The 18,679-nt window shown below is 54.2% G+C and overlaps 10 protein-coding genes across 10 annotated transcripts; 3 read left to right on the top strand and 7 right to left on the bottom strand.

Moving 5' to 3' along the window:
- Positions 1–381: 381 nt before the first annotated feature.
- CCMA1212_010770 (Protein ASI3) lies at positions 382–3,261 on the top strand (the record flags this gene model as incomplete). Its single annotated transcript, XM_073707798.1, has 1 exon — positions 382–3,261. The coding sequence occupies one exon, from the start codon at positions 382–384 to the stop codon at positions 3,259–3,261; it is 2,880 nt and encodes a 959-aa protein (XP_073553691.1).
- A 326-nt stretch (positions 3,262–3,587) lies between these two features.
- Positions 3,588–4,415, bottom strand: CCMA1212_010771 (uncharacterized protein; the record flags this gene model as incomplete). The annotated part of the gene is made up of 1 exon (XM_073707799.1): positions 3,588–4,415. One exon carries the CDS (start codon positions 4,413–4,415, stop codon positions 3,588–3,590), a length of 828 nt encoding a protein of 275 aa, XP_073553690.1.
- A 502-nt stretch (positions 4,416–4,917) lies between these two features.
- On the bottom strand, positions 4,918–6,102 carry CCMA1212_010772 (Elongator complex protein 4; the record flags this gene model as incomplete). The annotated part of the gene is made up of 1 exon (XM_073707800.1): positions 4,918–6,102. One exon carries the CDS (start codon positions 6,100–6,102, stop codon positions 4,918–4,920), a length of 1,185 nt encoding a protein of 394 aa, XP_073553704.1.
- Positions 6,103–6,622: 520 nt separating this feature from the next.
- On the top strand, positions 6,623–7,162 carry CCMA1212_010773 (DNA-directed RNA polymerases I, II, and III subunit RPABC3; the record flags this gene model as incomplete). Its single annotated transcript, XM_073707801.1, has 2 exons — positions 6,623–6,972; positions 7,057–7,162. The coding sequence occupies 2 exons, from the start codon at positions 6,623–6,625 to the stop codon at positions 7,160–7,162; spliced, it is 456 nt and encodes a 151-aa protein (XP_073553689.1).
- A 268-nt stretch (positions 7,163–7,430) lies between these two features.
- Positions 7,431–8,614, bottom strand: CCMA1212_010774 (Uncharacterized protein; the record flags this gene model as incomplete). Its single annotated transcript, XM_073707802.1, has 2 exons — positions 7,431–8,418; positions 8,544–8,614. 2 exons carry the CDS (start codon positions 8,612–8,614, stop codon positions 7,431–7,433), a joined length of 1,059 nt encoding a protein of 352 aa, XP_073553688.1.
- A 950-nt stretch (positions 8,615–9,564) lies between these two features.
- On the top strand, positions 9,565–10,224 carry CCMA1212_010775 (Protein OPI10; the record flags this gene model as incomplete). The annotated part of the gene is made up of 1 exon (XM_073707803.1): positions 9,565–10,224. The coding sequence occupies one exon, from the start codon at positions 9,565–9,567 to the stop codon at positions 10,222–10,224; it is 660 nt and encodes a 219-aa protein (XP_073553687.1).
- Positions 10,225–10,718: 494 nt separating this feature from the next.
- On the bottom strand, positions 10,719–12,867 carry CCMA1212_010776 (Golgi apyrase; the record flags this gene model as incomplete). Its single annotated transcript, XM_073707804.1, has 2 exons — positions 10,719–12,733; positions 12,864–12,867. 2 exons carry the CDS (start codon positions 12,865–12,867, stop codon positions 10,719–10,721), a joined length of 2,019 nt encoding a protein of 672 aa, XP_073553686.1.
- Positions 12,868–13,850: 983 nt separating this feature from the next.
- Positions 13,851–14,045, bottom strand: CCMA1212_010777 (uncharacterized protein; the record flags this gene model as incomplete). The annotated part of the gene is made up of 1 exon (XM_073707805.1): positions 13,851–14,045. One exon carries the CDS (start codon positions 14,043–14,045, stop codon positions 13,851–13,853), a length of 195 nt encoding a protein of 64 aa, XP_073553685.1.
- A 765-nt stretch (positions 14,046–14,810) lies between these two features.
- On the bottom strand, positions 14,811–15,778 carry CCMA1212_010778 (E3 ubiquitin-protein ligase CCNB1IP1; the record flags this gene model as incomplete). The annotated part of the gene is made up of 2 exons (XM_073707806.1): positions 14,811–15,642; positions 15,702–15,778. The coding sequence occupies 2 exons, from the start codon at positions 15,776–15,778 to the stop codon at positions 14,811–14,813; spliced, it is 909 nt and encodes a 302-aa protein (XP_073553693.1).
- A 753-nt stretch (positions 15,779–16,531) lies between these two features.
- CCMA1212_010779 (NEDD8-activating enzyme E1 regulatory subunit) lies at positions 16,532–18,444 on the bottom strand (the record flags this gene model as incomplete). The annotated part of the gene is made up of 3 exons (XM_073707807.1): positions 16,532–16,887; positions 16,945–18,075; positions 18,141–18,444. Coding segments are annotated over 3 exons (1,791 nt in total), but the record flags the coding sequence as incomplete, so codon positions are not given.
- Between the last annotated feature and the right edge of the window lie 235 nt (positions 18,445–18,679).

Raw genomic sequence — 18,679 nt, forward strand, 5'->3', positions numbered from 1 at the left:
TGGCCCGATACCTATCGCGCTGCTGGTTCCGGGGCCGAATCTCGCCCGTCACCGAGGTATCTGCACCAATCTACAGTTATCTGCTCAGGTACTGCAGCCATCAACGAATGCCCTGTAGATACCTGCCGTAACTGCTAACCCGCCTCATGCAAAGCCACTCAGCCTTCCCTTTCGCCCTGATTTATTTCGTTTCTCCCGCCTCTCCCAGAGGCTTCTCAGCAGCAAACAATCTTCCCCCGACTCCCCAGTCGCATCTCATCACGGCTGCGTCCCTCCACCCCTCCGCTCGCACCTCCTCGAACCACCCAAAAGCCTCCGTCCTGCGCCTCGTCCTGCCGGAATCGCTCCCCAGGCGCGGCCATCGCTTGACTGGCCTCTGTCATGCAGGATGGCCTTGGAATAGCGCCGCCTCTGGCAGCGACACAGCAGGCCGCCGGTTTCGACCCGACGACGACGACGAATGCCTGGTATAACCTGACGGCCCTCGCCCGAGCTGTCAACGTGACGCGGTACGCGCCTCTGTTCGAGGACGTTGTCATGGCCGGGCCGCGCATCGTCATGAAGCTCGGCTCGCTCATGACGGCACCCAACTCCCTCGCCCTCTCGGCCCAAGACGTCGTTGCCTCCGCGACCGAGCCCGGCGTCGAGATCCTTCGCCCTCTCACCACCGACTCGAGCCTCTACAGCAACATCATGAACGTCGCCGCGGCCCCCAGCTCCCAGGTCGGCGGCACATCAGCCCAGGCTCCCTTCCTGTCTCTGGACGGAGTTCGGGGTCTGGGCAGCGTCTTTGGCTATGCCACCAGCAAATGGGCGCTCTCGTGCCTTGCCATGGCCGTCATCCTCAACCGCACCCACATCTTTGCGGCCACACGGCGGAGGCTGCGGCTTCGTTGGCAGGTTAGACTCGTGCTGCGAATCGTCCCTGTTGTCCTGCTTGTCCTGCAGGCTAGAACCCTCCTCCAGTCTATCCAATGCCAGACGTCGCCCGATTTCGCGCTGCTGCGCTGGGGCGACGCCAACAAGAGCTCCGATCTCATGTTTTCGCACTCGAACCCGTTTCTCAACACCGTGAGCTCGACGCTGCTGTTCGGCGCTACGGACGAGCAGTCCTGCGTCGCTGCGCAGATGGTGCCGTCACCGGACCCCGACGCTCCCCGAGAGCTCCGCGGCTCCCTGTCTCGACTATGGCCCCAGTTCGGCACGTACTGCCTCAGCCAGTTTCTTGAGACCATCTCTTGCGCGGTCCAAGGGCGTCCCGTGGCTGCCGAGACAGGCATGACTCTGTTTGAACAGTCCCTTGCCTTTGCTGAGGCTGATGCTGCTGTTAATAGCCAGCTTGGTTGGGGCGCTTTCTCTAAGTACCAAAGCCCGATTCCGGCGTCACTCAGTCAAGGAGGCACTGTTGTCATGACACGCGCGGCGATTCTTCGACGTGTCAACACATCCCCCGAAGTCCTGTGGATCGCCTTCTTGTCATCCATGACACACATTACGAGCCATCTCTTGGGCATTTTCGATCTCCAAGCCAAGTATCGGCTTGCCAATACGGCATTCTGGGGGCTGTGCTTCATGGGCAGTCTTGTATGGAGTTTCATAGCCTTCGAGGCGGAGAACCCTGCCACTCAAGGTTTTTTCAGATTCCCTACAGTCTGCATCATTGGATTCATTCCCCACGTCTTGATCCTCATTGGCATCATCATGTGTCTGTTCGTGTACGGCCTTGCCTTGCTGCTCACGGCCGTGATGCCGCCTGCTAGTCAGGAAAACTCGAGGATGACCTTTCGGCAACGCCTGCTCCGCGCGCATGAGAACATGCAGGCCAATGTCTCCTTATCAGAACTTCGCATCACGCGAGAGATGGATTTCTACACTGCCCTGCTGAGAACGGGATTCGCGGCGATCACCATGGCCAGCGAGGCCGTATATCTGAATGAAGACCGGGCCGTCAGTTTGAAGCGCCAGACCTGGCTTGAAGAAGCCCGATATCGAGAGGCAGAGGAGCTGCGGAGGCAATGGATCAGCATGGGCCTTTCCGATCCCCGTTATGATCAAATAGGCACTGTTGGGCTGATACCTGTGAAAGACGGACCACTCTTACCCCCCAACGGCTACAGCCGAGAGCGTGCTGCGCAAAAGGTTGCCCGCGGTCGTGGTGATAAAGTCATCCGAGTGGGTATTGGCGCTTCTGAGAGGAGTTCGCGATGGCTGCTAGCCGTAGAGTTCCTCATTGCCATCAACAAGCTGCTGGGAAGAGTGTTTGCCTTGTCCGTTCTGTGGATCCTTGGTGTCCTGCGCCTCCAAGCTCGCCCTGCATGGCTGCTGTGGCTGGCGAGCCGTACCAAAGCGAACGGGAACGACAAGGCGTCGGGCCAGAAGAGCCGCTCTGGTGGTAGCAGGGACGCAACGACAAAGCCTACTGATGGAGACGCCTCTCTTAAGATGGACGCTCTTGACATTGAGGCCGAGTTCAGACGAGTCGACGCAAGCCAAGATGAGGAAACCCTCGATGGCGATCTGTACAAGTACTGGCTCAAGGGCGGTTGGTGGGGATCCAACGACATGAGCGGCACGTATCAGCCAAGCCAGGACGAGGACGACTGGGATAATACGAGCGTCATCACCATGACCACCAATGGGGGCGACACTGAAGACGAAGACGGCAGCGGCTACTCATCAGAGGAGGGCAGCGGACAGAGAACACCAACTCAGCGCTCACCAGAGCCCGGACGTGAGAGCACTCCGTTCCTTGATAGTCCACTGGCCATGAGCGATCTTGCCCGCCTCCTGCACCCCACGAGTCTGGAGGAGCGGCAAGACGCCGAGAGACTGGCAGCCCACCTCCAGAGCGATTGCATCATGACCAGATCAGGCTTCAGACGGATGGAGCAGCTGCAACGAACCCGAATACTGACGGTGCAGAGCCCCAAGGGAAAGCAGCAGAACAAGCTCGGTCCCCAGGGTCGCCTGACGAAGCTCAGCCCAGAGGAGGAAGAGCATCTACTAGAGCAGCTAATCTGGACGAAGCGCCAAGCCACCCCGACCAACGACGACCGCGGGAGCGAGAGCCCGTCGCCTGCCGAGGGCGAGAGTCCTCCGTGCGTGGTCTGCCAGTGCTCGCCTCGGACCGTCATCGTGTGGCCGTGCCGCTGCCTCAGCTTGTGCGACGACTGCCGCGTCTCGTTGGCTATGAACAACTTTGACAAGTGCGTCTGTTGCCGGCGGGATGTTATGAGCTTCAGCAGGATCTATGTTCCTTGAAAATGCTCAGTTTAGCGGTGATTCAACGAGATTGCGTGTCGCAAGTCGCCGTCCTCTTCCTTCTCTGCTTCGTCTTCACTTTTCTTCAACCCTTTTTCCACCGGGTTTTCTGGTTCTTTACGTTTCCACCACGCACATATTTGGAGTTGGGGATTAGGAGGGAAGCTTTGGATTATTCATCTCTGGCTTGGGAGCTTGCTTTTGCCCCTTCATTTCTTGATTCTTAAGACTGACGATGTCAGTTTACATATATATAGTAGCCTCTTTCTACTCTCGTACTTTGAATGACGACAAGGGTTATCATGTTGATAAATCTCAATTGGATCCTACATGCCAGCCCACTCTATGCTGAAACTTCTCACAGCAGGGAGGGCCGCATCGGGCTTTGTGGCGGACGGCTCACGGCCGCCTATGAGAAACGCCTTCTTTACAGCTGTTGCCAGTCTGCCGCCGCCTACGATGTCAAGGATAGGTATCTCTTCTTCCCAGCCGTACTCGTTGGCCATGAAGTGAGCATGGAAACGCAGCGGGTCCCCGGGGTAGACGCTGTAGCGAGCCCCGAACCGCAAGCCGGGGGTCATGAAGTATCCGTTGCCCAGCATGAACTGGCACAGCGCCCCTTTCTCCGAGTCACGATGATGTTCCACGGGCAACGCGTGAGAGTCTGGGGAGACATAATGGACGCTGGATGTCGGCGTGACGCCCAACGAAGTCACTTGGCTATTGCGAGAGTAGAGGCTGCCATCAGATTTCGCCGAATCACGCAGCTTCTCCGCCTTGCTAGCCGCAATGGAAGCCTTCTGCGCCGTCACCTCGGCAAAGACCTTGTGCGCGGCCTGCTTCCGCGACCGCAGCGAGCCAATGTACGCCCTCCGCTCGTCGGGCCCAAGCGACAGCAGCGCGGACCGGTGCGCGGCCACATCATCCACGACGTATGCAACGCCTGCGGAGACCAGCGCATCCACTTCCTCGGGCCGCAGCTCGATGGGCAGGCCCAGGAAGATGTTCTGCGTCGGCTGCTGCGGCGTGGTGCCCACCAGGGTGCCGTTAGTGTTTGCCCGCCGGCGGAGGGCGCTCACGGCATCTGGGTCGAAGACGAGGTACCGCCCCGAGATGTTGGCGATGCGGATGAGCTGCTGGGGGGGTTGTTCCATTGTGTGGCTATGATCCTGCAAGACGCAATTCGTGATTAGTTTTCATGTGTCTGCATATGAATGAATGAATTGAAGTGCTGAGGTTCAAGGAGGGTAGAAAGTCATAAGTCGTCTTCGTAAAATTTGATTTTGTCATCAGTGTTCAGTGGATTGACAGATTTTCAATGGAATAATCATGCAGAGAAAACCCCCAAGAGTTGTTGTCGATATGAAAGCAGATAATGCATTGCAGCTCAATTGGATGCTTACCTTGCATCTTTGTGTGTCTCTTCCTCGGCCCCTTCAGGTTTTGGAGTAAGAAGACACGGGGGAGGAAGAGATGGGAGGAAGTTAGGAAAGGAAGAAGGGCATTTTGAAAGTTTTATATGAAAATATCGAGCTATTGTGGTGGGGAAGCTTGCAAATACCGTCTAGATGCATACCGGATATAAGACTCCAGAAAGCCCCGAGAACGTCGTTACATTGACGGAGTGAGAAAACAGAGCGAAAAGAAGCAAAGAAGCTAAAAGTCAAGCTTTGGCTTATTCTCATTCGACGGCGCACTCGAAGGCCCGTCTTCATCCCCCAATGGTGGCAGACTGTATGGCGCGATCACCAGCCCGCTTGAAGCGCTCAGCTTAAACGACATGTCCTCCTTCACCCAGCTTCCCTGCAATCCGCCCCCCTTTTCATGGAAGATGGGCAGAGCATGTATCCTGAAGAGCCCCTGCGCCTTGGTGTCGTTGGCCGAGTTCCGCTCAGGGGGGTGGTGAGGCTGCTGCTGAAGCGGTATCAACTCTAATACACCATCGCATATCAGCTCCGCCCGTCGAATCAGCCCTGTCGAGCGGGGATAGAGCGAGGTAGGCAGCGTCATCATGGCGACAATCCTTGAGGGGTACTGTCGCAACAGGGCTCGGATTTGGTGTAAGAACTGCAACACCTCCTGCGGACGAGAAGCCGAAGGCGGATATATCGTTGGAGAGAGCAAGCTGGGAATGACGATCCTGTGAATGCTGGTGGGAGGCGAGTTCTTGATCTTGGTGGTGACATCGCTGATGAAGCGCCGGAAAAGTGACTGGCTTGAATCCATGGCCGTCCCTCGAGTGGTGTGAAACTGTCCCTGGGCGACGTTGTCGTCCAACCTCGCTGACAGATCAAATGTGTGACAGAAAGGCGCCATGCCTTCCGTTGAGTCTGATATCGAGGGGCCTTGTATGCTCGTTGTCAGAATACGGTCTACAATGAGCCTCTTGAGACTGATTTGCTTACCTCGTGAGGGCGCCGCTCTACTGCCCAGCGTCTCATATCGCCAGGCAATCTTCATCTTGCCGTCCGATGAACCGGAGCTCTTGCTCTCCTTCGACCGGCCCTCGGCAGCCAGTCCCGGCAGCTCACGCCGCCAATGATCGCCAAATCCCAGCACATGTACGGAGTGGCCTTGTACCAGCCCTTCAGCGGCAAAGTAGCGAAGTAAGATGCCTCCAAAATCGGTCGTCCCAGACTCCTCAAGGAGAAGACTCGTTCCCAGGGGCAGTCCAGCATGGCCCGCGAGCAACTGATCCAAGGAGGAAGTTCCCGTGGAGGTGGTGAGTCGTCCGTCATGGGGAGAAGGCCGAGCTCCGGGGACTGAGACTTTCTTCTGCTCTAATTCTGGTGCGGCGGCGCCAGTGACGCCAATGACTGTATTCCTTTTGCGAAACGACATGCTGGTAGTTTGAAGTCTGGCTGCTGAGGGGTTGTCTTTACCAGTCAAGTTTCCTGCTGCTGTGAAAGACGCAAAGTCGGACACACCGTGGTATCTGTTCGGTCTGTACTTTCATTCAAGAAAGATTACGAGTGTATAAACAAGACAATTAGATATCTAATGGACAAAGGCAGCTAATGCCAACACTTTCATCCATTCCATGACGACTCATCCTGCAAAAACCACACACACACACACAAAATCCTTATCTTATCGCTGCTTAATTGCCCCGATTCACGCATTATCGCCTAGCACCAAAAAGTCTGCATAACACATGTATGTCTATATCCGACACATCGCAAGCCCATCAGCACCCCTCCAGCTAAAATAAATTTCTAGGCCGAATATCAGACACCCTCCCACGCCATACAAAGCCGAGCCTCTAATCACCACCTCGCTGCCCGTCACAAACGCCAATTCTACCCCCAAACCACCAAATAGCAAATATCCCTTTCCAACGAACAACCCAAATTCCCCCACAATGTCCGGCGGCGCAGGCGGCGACGCCACCCTCTTCGAGGAGTCCTTCACCGTGACCGACTACGACCAGTCAAAGTACGACCGCGTCGCCCGCATATCCTGCACCTCGAGCGACTCTCAGACCGTCATGACCCTCGACATCAACATCGAGCTCTTCCCCTGCTCCGTCTCCGACACCCTCCACGTCGTCCTCACCACCACCCTCTCTCCCGACGGCACCAAGGAGGACGACAAGGGCTGGCGCGACGTCGGCAAGGCCGGCGATGCGCCCGCCACGCTCGCCGACTTGTACGATTATGTCTGCTACGGCAAGATTTACAAGTTTGAGGAGACGTTTGACGGCAACACCATGTAATGCGCAGCCCCCCCCCCCCCTCCTCCCCTTTTTGAAAGTCTGAGAGAAGACATGTAGCTGACCCTATTCGTTCTTTGTAGAAACGCCTACGTCTCATTCGGCGGATTGCTCATGGCTCTGCAGGGTCCGGTTAAGAAGCTGACACCTCTACGAGTCGACAATGTCTATCTGTTGGTCAAGCGGTAAAGAGCAGTATTCTATTTAATGACAAAATCGGGCGAACGGGGACCCTTAATCACATGAAACATTTCATTCACACTTCAGTCACGAGCTAAAATAGAGGGAACACAAAATCGGCGTTTCATTGGGGGTGAATTTCACAAGAGGTCAAGAAGAGGGAGAAAGAGGGAAGCTCGGCGTCATACATCTTCTAGCTATATATGAGAGACGATCTTCTAGCTATATATGAGAGACGAAAAGGGAAGACAATCAGGGGATATAAATAACAGCTAGTCTATGTCGCTTTAGCCGCCTGGTTGGTCACTGACCCAGGCCAATCCTTCCGATGCGGCCCGGGAAAGGGAAGCTCTCGGTGCATTCTTGCCTGGATGGCGGCCAACTGCGGCTCGTTGGCCTCGGTCAGGATGCCATGGCGGATGAAGAAGCCGATCAGGACCAGCGCGCAATTGGGCTTGTACTTCCCGGCCCGCAAGTCCCTCTTGACCTCGTCCACGTCGCACAGCCGAAACTCTTCGACCTCGCCGTCTTTCGGAAGGGGCACGACGTCGGCAGGTAGCTTGAGATCATAGACCCATTGGCACTCGGGGTAAATGTAGCCATCCTCTCCGACCTGCTTCGCCTCGGTGATGTAAATGTAGGTGACGTTACCAACCCATTCAGCACTGCCGCGGACCAAAGCATCGGGGAGGCTTGCCTCTTCGTCAGCCTCTCGGATGATGCACTCAAAGGGGTCCTCGCCCGTCATGAGACCGCCAGCCACGGTGTTGTCCAGCATGCCGGGAAAGGTTGACTTGTCGGCTGCTCGCTTTGGCACCCAGATTTTGATGCCGTAAGGGGCGGTTGGATGCTCGACATAGGCCACCATGTGCACGCCATATCGTGCAGTGCCGAAAAGGCCCATGGCAGCCCTTTCAACGCTGAAGATGAGCCCCCCTTTTCGATCATACACCGGCCAGAGCTCGTTGCGCCAGCCTTTGAGTGTCTTGAAGATGCCCTTTTCACGCCAGTAGCCAGTCAGCGCGCTAACGGCAAGGGTTCGCTCTTCTTCCGTCTTTGGTGTATAGAACAGCATGACGGTACGGTCTGATGTGTTCAGGCGCATGTCTCCCCGTATATCGTGAGGTGTCCTGGAAAGCTCGTCGATGACCCAGTCCCGGATGTAGCCAATGGCATACTGGCCGTCTTCGTCTTCCCATACCAGCTTGTACAGTCCATTACGCAGGGCCGTGGCCTCGGGCGACTGATCGTCATCATACGGAAATCTGCACGGGTAGTCTATCAGCGACTACGTAGCCCAGTTGTGGTCAAAGTCTCATCTTCTGATGAGATAGGGGGCCACTTTCATGGCGGTTGAGAAGAAAAAAAAAATGGTATAACGGGTACGCACTGGTCCGTCTCTGCGATCAACTCTAAATAACTCTTCGACATGATGCTCAAAACGCTTGCTATCTGTGTCATGGGGTTGTTAGAGGCTTCCGTACACACTGAACGCACATGTAATGAAATGAAGCCTGTCGGGACTCTTTAGATCTTTATACCTGTGTACCTATATCGCCAAGAGGTCTAAGCCTCTTAGAAAAGCCATCACGCGATCAAAGTATCACACCATCCGGCAAAAGGCAGAACAAGGGGACCAGGCATTTCATCTTCATGTCCGTGTGTGCGACGGAATAAGGGAGCCTTGAGAAGACGGGGCTCGCAGGCAACAACCAACAAACTCGAAGAAACCAGATGTACTCACAAAGCGAAAAAGCCCCGAAAAATCCAAATCAATCGAGGGAGTCAGCCTATAAATCCAGCGCTTTCATATCATTGGTGACGTCTTGTATGAAAAGTAGAAGAACAGAACAGAACCAGATTAATGCCTCGACTCCTTTGGTTGGTTGACCGGATCTACAGTACAGTAGCTAGTTCGTTGCTTCTTGACTAGGCAGTCACAGATTACAACCTTCCTGCCCCAGAAAGCACTGGAGCTTACCTTTTTTTTCTGCCTCTCTCCGACTAACCGTTTTCGGTAACAGTTGCTCGGGCATGTTCTTGCAGATCATCCTGTACTGTGGGAGCTCAATTCTTGATATTTTGTTCGAGCTTATTCCATCATTCATATCACTTGTCCCACGTCCTTTCAACTCTCCTTGTATCCCTCTTCTACCGATTCGAAAACTTCAGCCCCTCCAATCGAATAGAAATTTTGTCGAGGAAATAGAGGAGGGGAAGATTCACCAATTCCAATCTCAGGGTTCACCCGACCCAAGCTTCCCACACCCACCAATCGACCGACGTCACCAAGCATCAAACCACCATCACGAGAAGCTCAACCACGCCAAACCACAACCAAACACCAAACCACATAAACCCAACCTCATCCAATCCGACCTCGCCCAACACCCCCCAGACACAAATCAACCATGTCAACCCCCCTCTTCGGCATCGTCCCCGCCGGCCACCCCCTCATCACAGCCCCAGCATCCTCCCCCTCCCCCACCTCCTTCCTCTACGCCCTCCCCACGACAAAGCCCTTCTCCCACATCGTCGTCTTCCTCCTCCCGGGAATCGCCCTCCCCGACAACTCCGCCGCCGCCATCTACCTCACCACCGCCCGCGAGGCCGCCGCCAGCCCGGCCCCCAACTTCCGCTTCCTCGGCGCCATCGGCCCCGGCAAGGAGAGCGCCATGTTCAAGGTCGCCGGCGCCGGCTCCGAAACGTCAGATCCGAGCAGTAATACTGGCGGCAGCAGCAGCAGCAGCGACGGCGGCCTCATGATTGGCATCTCTGTCGAGCCCGCCGACGCCGTCGCCCCGAGGCTACAAGAGCTCGCCGCCAACAAAGCATCACAACAACAGCAACAACCTTCCTCTTCGTCTTCTTCTTCGTCATCATCGGTGCCCACCGTCGTCCTCGCCCAGCGCATCATCCAAAACGCATTCAACTTCCTCGCCAGCTTCAGCGGAACCGCCGGCCCCGGCGGCGTCGAGGTGGTCCCTCTCCGGGCCTTTGAGGAGTGGTGGCGCAAGTTCGAATCGCGAATCCGCTCCGACCCGAGCTTCCTCGAGAAGCAGTCCGACTGAAAAACCCCATCTTGCAAAAACACCTTTTTCAATTACACATCAATGATTCGTCTTTGCTTTTGTAGCGTAGAGCAAATGTTAATTGCTTCTCCATCTTTCGCTCATCCGTCGTTAATCAGTACGCGTACGGGATTGATATCGCCTCAATCTCTTAAGCAAAACCGCTGGCTTACAATGGTGTCAAGTCTGTGGCTCAAAAAAAGGGTATATACATTAGGCTTGCGTAAAGCTACTCATTAAATTTGATTATACTGCTTGACGGAAGAGATATGTTCTTCCAAAGATCGGCTAGGAGACATCGTTGCTTCGCCGGAACCCCTATTTACCCAATGTCCAGACGACCTACCATGTTCGAGCTGGCAACTAAGAAAAAAGTAAGAAATGAAAATGTACAAAGAAGCCGACAGCTGTGAGAGGCCGAAGAGGCTTCGGCATGTCTATCATACAATCATGAACGTTTCTTCGGAGGATGTGCCTCCGCAGGACTGTCGCCGCTAGCTTTCCTGGGGTATCATGATCGAGTTCTTCAGCCGCGTCGGGCTTCCCGTCCTACTGCGACGGCCAGCGTTCAGCATCTGAAGGTTCGGGGCAAGCCGCTCGCAGCTCTCCGTCCGCACAACGAGCCCGTGCCTGTCCATGACCGATGGCGGCCGCGCCCCGTCGAAGCGCTCGGGGCTCGTTTTTGTCACGGCCGGGCCGGGCCGGCGGGTGCCTCTAGCAGACCTCGGTGTCTCGCCGCCCTCTGAGCCGTCGGTTTCATCAGACTCCGTGCCCCCGAGCTCGAAATCAGCCGCATCGCCTTCCTCCAATATCCGTTCGTAGGTAGTAGTCGAGTTTCTACCGAAAAGTCTCCTGACAAACGACGAACTCCTGGCTTTTCGGAAACGGCGAAACTTGCCCAAAACTCTAGGCCCCCAATCGGTTCGTTTCAGGAAGTAGCCGACGAGGAGGAGAATCAAAAGTAGGACCAGCAGACCCCGAAAAGGTGAAGACCGACCTATGAGGACGTCGTCGTCGTCATCGTCATCGTCATGATTGACAGGCAGCAAGGGTTTGGATCCGGCAAATTCGAAATCGGCGGGGACTTCCAACCCTGTATTGCTGCCGAAGCCAACAGGCAGCTCTGAGCCCTGTGGGGGGATCTGTCCGGCTGCGTAGAGTACCATCTTGCCCAGAGTCCAGCTGACCTCGACACCGCCAATGGTATCAATGGGCTGGAAAGGGTCCAGGTATCCCTTGTCCTTTGCCTTTTCCCCAGCTCCTTTGGTCGCGTTGGGTTTTGTGCCGGCAACGTCCCCTAAGCCGATCCGTGGAATGCCGATTCCCTCATACAGCACGTTGATTAACCATGACGCCTTGAAACAAGCTTCCCTAGCGTTCTCTACCTTGTCTTCTAATGTCTTCTTTCTCTTGTCAAGCCCGCTTTCAATGACTGACCAATCCTGGCTGCAAAATGCATTCACCTCCTGCTCGTAGGCGATCAGGTCGTAGACCTTGCTCTCCTGACCAAAGACGCCATGTGTGGTGTGCCAGTATTCGGAGACGCCGATGAAGTGGTTCACATCAAAGTCAATGGCAGGCACGTGCTGACCGTTGAGGAGACACGGGTCGTCCTCGCAAGGAACGTCCTTGCCCAGCAATGGATACGTTCTGCGTAGACATTCTTCGAACGCGCCTGTCCCAACAAGTGCAACATCCGACGACGTTTTGCTGCCGAGGGGCTCGCCCGTAACTGTGGTCCGCAAGCCTTTCGGTAAGCAGGGATCCGGAATGTCGCCCTTTGCATCACTGTACTGCTCCTGCAAGCTTTCGACGAATCGTTCCCGTGCCTTGTTGGCTCCAAATCCAAGCCATGTGGCCGTAAAGACCTTGTACTCCAGAGGAGAGCCATCCAGCCGGCGCAGTCGAACCAGCTTGAGATCGTTCGAGTGTTTTGCCGTCTCGGTTGCGTTTGGCGCAAAGGCAATCTGTGCTGATGCACCGCCCATATCTAGGAAGCCATAGGTGTGGTGGCCTTTGCCATGCGCATGCTCGTCGGGTTTATCGAAGCCGCCAAGGAGATAATTGGCGGCAATCCAACCGTACAGGCCCTCTGTCTCACCGGAGATGACCTGGATATGGCTCGCACAATCGGGGAGTAGGAATCTCGTGTTGGCTTGTAGGTATGTGCAAATCCCTTGGAGAAGCGCAGTCTGTTGGTGTTTCGGCAGAAATCGAACGCCAGCGGTTGCCAGGAGGAAGATGGGCGTCTCGGCGACTTGAGACTCCGGAATCTCGTGGAGCGCGGTGTCAACGAGCGCTTTCAGGTGATCGTGTCCGACGGCGGCAACATTCTCGGCAAAGGTAGACACTCCAGGGTGTATCTTCTTGCTCTTGCGAAGCTTCAGCTTCGGCAGTATGTGGGCGTCGGAGTCGGAGGCTTCCTTCAGAGCCTTGCTAGGATCCTTCCATTTGTACACGTAGACACGGGTGCCCGACGAGCCGGCATCGAGAATCACACCGTATTGACCTGCGCAACATCATCATGTCAGCGGAAAGCGTCATCTTTGTCTCTGCCTTCATTTCGTCGATTTGTTCCCTCCCCCATTGTTCTGCTTCCTCCTCCTCCATGACTCAATCTGGTGACTGTCGCGGCTTACCCATGAGAGCATGCAAACTGCAAAAACCAAGTCAAGTCTCGTCTCGCGTGGCGTCTATCGAATCGCACAGGAAACGTTTTACTGCAGACTTTATGGAACGGACCGCCGCCAGCCAGGGCGAGAAAGCGCAATGGATCGATCGATTCGCGCGGGCTGCCGATCCGTCGTCGGTGCGGCGGGTATTAAGGAAGATCAAGGATCGCAAAAGAAAATTGAGACAAGAGGGAAAATGCTGGCAAGAGTCCGTCCGTCTGTCTCTCGGTTGGCGAGCGCAAAAAAGAGTGGCAGGGCAAGCTGTTATCGTGGAATGGAGGCTTCTCGAAAGGGCGCAATCATTTAGCAGGCGATAAGAAACGTAGGATTCGCGGGCTGCAGGGGTATCGAAACAGAGAAGCTAGCGAGCGAATTGGCGGAAATTGTGATACAGAATCCGTACGATCTGAGGGTCGAGGCTGAAGCGACTGAACGAGAGAATCGGCAATTGTGGTGCGACACTTTATGAAGGACAATGTGGAAGATGGGAGAGGATGATAAGGGGAAAAAAGAAGAGTCCAAAAGGTTGCGACTTGCGTGGACAACTGCCGCTTGTCGAGCCACTCAGAGGCGCTGGACGTCTCACGCTGAAGGACCCGCGCCACCACTGGGCGACCATTACGCCATGTCCAGATGCGGCGAGGTAAGTCTCTGCTACCCGGCATCTCACGACAACAGGTTCAGAAGCACGCCTTTGGACGTTCTCCATACTTCTTCATTTACCTATCTTAAAGTATATGGTACCTCCGATCGCTAGCCCTATCAGGGTCGCCTTTGCTAAAGATAGAATACGAAGCCACCTGCAGTAGCTCCATCACTTTCTGCATCCCGTCTTCAACTTGTTCGTTTCCTTGGTCAACTCCAAATTCGTATAAACCCCGCCAAAATCGACTCATCACAAGTATCCTGTTCCATAAACTCTCTCAGATCTCTCACGTTATCGTACTGTATCTCTCATAGCCAGTGCAGCGGATGCGAGTGTAGCGCCTCTTCCAGCGTCCCCAGCTTCTCCCGGTCCATCTCCCGCTTGATCTTTTCCCAGTCCCACATGGCGAGCGTCCTGTTCATCTCCTCCATCGCATCCTCCATTGCTTTTTGTGCTATCCTCGCATCCGTCTCCTCCTTCGATGCTTCCTTTGCTGTCTTCATACCATGCGTCTGCCCTTTATGACGTCTGCGGAATCTGAGGCTACACGCCGTATCTCTCATGAATCGCCGTAATCTGGATATGGCGGCTTTGACAAAGGTTGCCTCGTCTGGAGCGTGCGTCTCTTGTGCTGTGTCTGCCTGCATGCTACCATGGGGATCTCGTCCAAGGAATTCCTGGCTTGTGATTGATGGTACGCCCAGCACCTCAATTTTGTCGACATATGCATCGTATCTTGCATTTGTATGTCCTCGTCAGTCGCTGTCGTGGTCTTTTTTGATGTTGAATTTGTTCACGCATGGAGTTCTGTGTTGCTTTGACCTGAAAGAATATCAACAAATTTTAAACACCGGCTTCTCGCCTCCTTCCACGGCTGTTCACATTTCATTTCAATTCACTTCGATGAAATGTCAAGCCACATCCCGTACATACAATTTACCCTCCCCGGGACGAACATAGCTCCAAATTTCTCTTCAATGGTCAGGTAGCCCATGCAACTCAAGTTACAAGTTCCGTAGTGGTCCGTTCATCCCCGTTTGACCGGTTGGTTGGCCAACCTTTAGGCCAGAGGAGAGACCGACGCCAACCCAAGCATCACGTCGAGGGGGAAAGCTTGGAGAGTTGACCCCCGATGCTCTCAAACTGTCACCCCTGGCCAGCCCCGTGTTGCTGGGGATAGTAGGATGAAGAGTATCCACCCGGCCTCGATCGTTGGGAGGTTGACGGTATGACTGAGCCTCTGGCGTGAGGCCTCGAATAATCTTGGGTCAGCATACGACTTCTTCAGCCGGGAATAGGTCTCTCTTACCGTGAGATGGAGTTCTCTTTCTCGGCCACTGACCCTCAGGGGTATGCTGCGGAGGATTTGATCCTGCCAGGCCCGGCATGAATCCAGTGGCATCAAATCGTAACCCATGACTGAGAGGATAGTTGCGTTCATTAGGGTCACGGAACTGCGGAGGAGGAAAGGCGTGTGCCTCTTGGTTGTTCAGGACGGGCGGAGGCACTGAACGAATGGAGCTGTCCACAGCATCCGATGCTGCTCGCTCGATCCGACCCAATTCGGCCTTCCTCTTGACTTTGGTATAAAGCTCTTGCGTTTGGAAAAGCTTGCGACTCTTGTCTTTCAAGGCCTCGACGAGTTCGTCATTCTTTCTCTGCAAAACATCTCGTGAAGCGGTCATGCCTGTCTGAGTTAGCTCATGAGGAAGGAAGGACATCCTTCGAGACGGCTCACTCTCCAGCTTTTCGCACAAACTGTTCATTTTGGCATCCGAGTCCCTGTTGATCTGATCACATCGAGCCCACAGCGCCGAGTACTTCTCCGAGAGCGTCTTGTACAAGTATTGCTGGTAGTGCAAGTTCTGGGTAGTTTGATACGCCCAGAAACTGATGGCCCGCCCTGCGCACTCCATGACGATGTTGGGACTCAAGCCGCTGAGCACGCATGTCTTAAACTCCTCACTGGGGTTCAGATTGTTGATGGCGATGTCCTCTGCCTTGGTCAGCTGGGCGTTGCATACAGGGCAAGTGTTGCGTCGTTGGTTATCTTGCCCCAAGAGGCCGAGCCGCTGGATACATTCGATGCAAAAGATGTGGCTGGTTTGAGCAATCGTCAATGCTTTCTTTTCAGTTCCCACGGGTCATCAGAGGCTCACCTGCAAGTCGTCACAAGCGCACGGTCGGTCAGCTCCTTTCTGCACTTGAGGTTGTTGCAAGTGAGCGTGTTCTCCATAGGGGCTGATGTCTGTCGTATCTCTCTTCTCTTCGTCGATAGTCAAGGAGTTACTGGATCTTGGTCGACAAAAGAAAGGATGTTGCTAACTTCGATAGTTTCTCGAAGACAATGAAGCTTCCGATGGCAAAGCCGGAAGCGTTGGTCGATTCGAACTTCAAATGTCTCCTAAACGGCTTGAGCAAGCAGGGGTAAGAGGTCCGGCAATACCTGCTAGAAGAGATGACCGCCCCTTCCCCGAGATATTCACTGCCTAGGTACCTAAGTAGGTACTTTGAAACATCTTTTGGAAATGCACCTTCCTCTTGTCTTGTCAAGCTTCCCAAGGCAGTAGCCCTCTGATATAAGGTTTATTGTAAAGCTCGCACCTTCCTACCATCCACACGAAGCTTCTTCTTTCCCCTTTTCGTAGTCGACCTCCATCCAGATTGATCACCTAACCGTCATTTTCCTCCAGTCTCCGTCTCAAAACCAGTAATATCGCTCTTCGATATTACTTGCCAAGCCCCTATTGGCGATATTCTTGCAGTCCTATCATGGGTTATCCAGCTGTCAACGTAATCTTCGTCTTCGTCTTCAGAACCTCTGAAGTAAGGCTTGAATGCAATCTCCGCCAGTCTCATACATGATGAATTACTTGATTTAATTGTTGCTTATGTATTGGGGTGATTCCTTATGCCCCGATATATGCCATTCCATGTCAAGTTGCCTCACCCCTGAGCGTTTGAGTCCGTCTCGCTCTTGTTGCAAGGACTATAACCGCAAGACTTGGCATCGACTCTCAATCCCGTCAAATATACACGTGTTGTCAATGGGGACATATTGCTTCGTAATAATCTTAATCACCTCTTGTGCCACCATTCCTCCAGTTACGGCCGAGATATTGTGCAACTCCCCGCCAGCTGCTCGCGCCAGTTCCTGGGCCACTTGGGTCAAGCGCTCATTGCCCTTGAGAGCCGGCGCCATTGCACAGACTGCAGCTGTGATTTCATCAGCTGAGGCTATCGAATCATGCGATAACACGCTCAAAGCCAGGTAGATGGAAATCAGTGATGATGGCATTTCCGGCCCGGCAATGGCAGCAATTTCGTCGTTGCTGAGCTCACGTTCTAAATGTCTCCGTCAGCGATCGATACACATCAGTTGTATTCGGCTGGTCTGCCCACCAATGATCTGTTCCAGGCTGAGGGGCTCCTCCGCCGCGGTATTGACGAGTTTGATGAAGCGTGCATTTTTGCAAAAAAGCTCTACCTCCACTAGATCAATTTCTTTGCCTCCGGGAATCTTGCGGACTCTGGCCAAGACGTCGTTTGCGTCTTGTCGAGCCTTGTCTTTGTAAATGTTCTGCAGCTTGATGTAGACACTAGATTCCGCCTTCATGTCAGGCAGGCCACCGGCGACGGGCAGGCGTTGGTGCTCGGCATAGAATTGCTTCATGGCTTCCGCAATGATCCAGAAACTGGACTTGGCCTGTTGTTCATCCTTGTGCTCGTAGTCAAAGACCTCTTTGAGCGATGACGGGACTTGTGGCGGATTGACGTGCTTCATAACAGCAGCAACAGCCTCCTCAAAGTTCTCCTCCCCTCCTTCTGGATTGCCTCGCCTCATCGCGTCTGATACCATCTGTCGAAACGCCGTTTTTTCGCTGTAGGATAGCGGGTAGGCGCCATCGTGTTGTTGTTTCCAGATATCGAGATAGTGAAGCAAGAGCACAACCATCGGGATATGGCCATGGTCATGGTGATCTAGATTGTCAATGTCCTTGGTCATTTCTTTCGCAAATTGAGAGAGCTCCGGCCAAGGGGCTAGGAGCCTGAGATCTGTCGTTGCAGTTTCGTCGGGATGAGTGTCGACGATGGGAAAGGTACCGGGTAGTGTGATGCGGAAGTAAGAGTAGAAGCCCACCGAGTGAATAGCAACGAGTGGCGTCCGGTGCTGGCGGCCGTATGCCTCGATGGCTTCGAGCATACCTGGCTGTAGAGGAAGGCTATACATGACCATGGTGAATACTTCCGGTCTATCAAGAAGCTCCTGGAGGCCGGCGGGATCCTGGAGCAGATTAGCGCTGAATTCTCTCGATAGGTCATGCAAGGCATGAAGGATGTTGAGCTCGACCGAGAGACGCACTGTCACTTTGGATGTCCACACTCCTTCCACCTCTGGGTTGAGCTCAAGGAGAAGCTCCGTACAGCACTGAGCTCTCGATTTACCGAGGCATGATTCGTCCAGAAAAAAGTTGACGCCCAAGTCTTCATCTTGGACAATTGCATCATCGGCAATAGTAAATTTGCCAATACCTGAATGAATGAGAGAGGTAAGCACTCGCACTCCAACCTGACCGTTGGATAAGGGGCCAGCAGACCAGGTAGGACAAGGTTCTTCAGAGTCTCAACACCAGCTGTGCCGGGACCCGAGTTTATGAGTAAAATATTCGCCGACTCCAAGGCAGCCTGGCCCTCGGCCGCCCACAGCCTGAGCTGGCGGTCATACTTCTTTTCCTTGTCTGAGGGGCCAAGGAGTGAGAGAGGTGTTTGTTGTGCCAGGATGTCTGTCATACTGTGCTTAGCGCTGCCTGAGCTGCCTGTCTCTGGTTGAGGTTGACAAGGTGTTGCTTGGGCTTTTTGCTCTGTTGCGGGGTAGTTGGAGGAGGCACGCTGCGTATGTGACTGTGGTGCAAATGGGTGAATATTGCTGGGAGAACGACGTAGGTGTCGGAGTGGTGATGATTATGACGGATTCCCAGCCAAGTAGAGCTTCTGATGGCACAAGCTGGCGATGATGGATGCAGTTGTTGGATACTTATCACCATACCGGGGGTTTGGGCACTAATGGTTAGCTATCGAGGGGCTCCGCTTGAAGCTCTAACTACTGTCTATTGTAGGCTAAATGCAGAATGCAAAA

Source organism: Trichoderma ghanense (assembly GCF_004382785.1).
Source record: "Trichoderma ghanense strain CCMA-1212 chromosome Unknown scaffold_31, whole genome shotgun sequence".
Classification (NCBI taxonomy): Eukaryota; Fungi; Ascomycota; class Sordariomycetes; order Hypocreales; family Hypocreaceae; genus Trichoderma; species Trichoderma ghanense.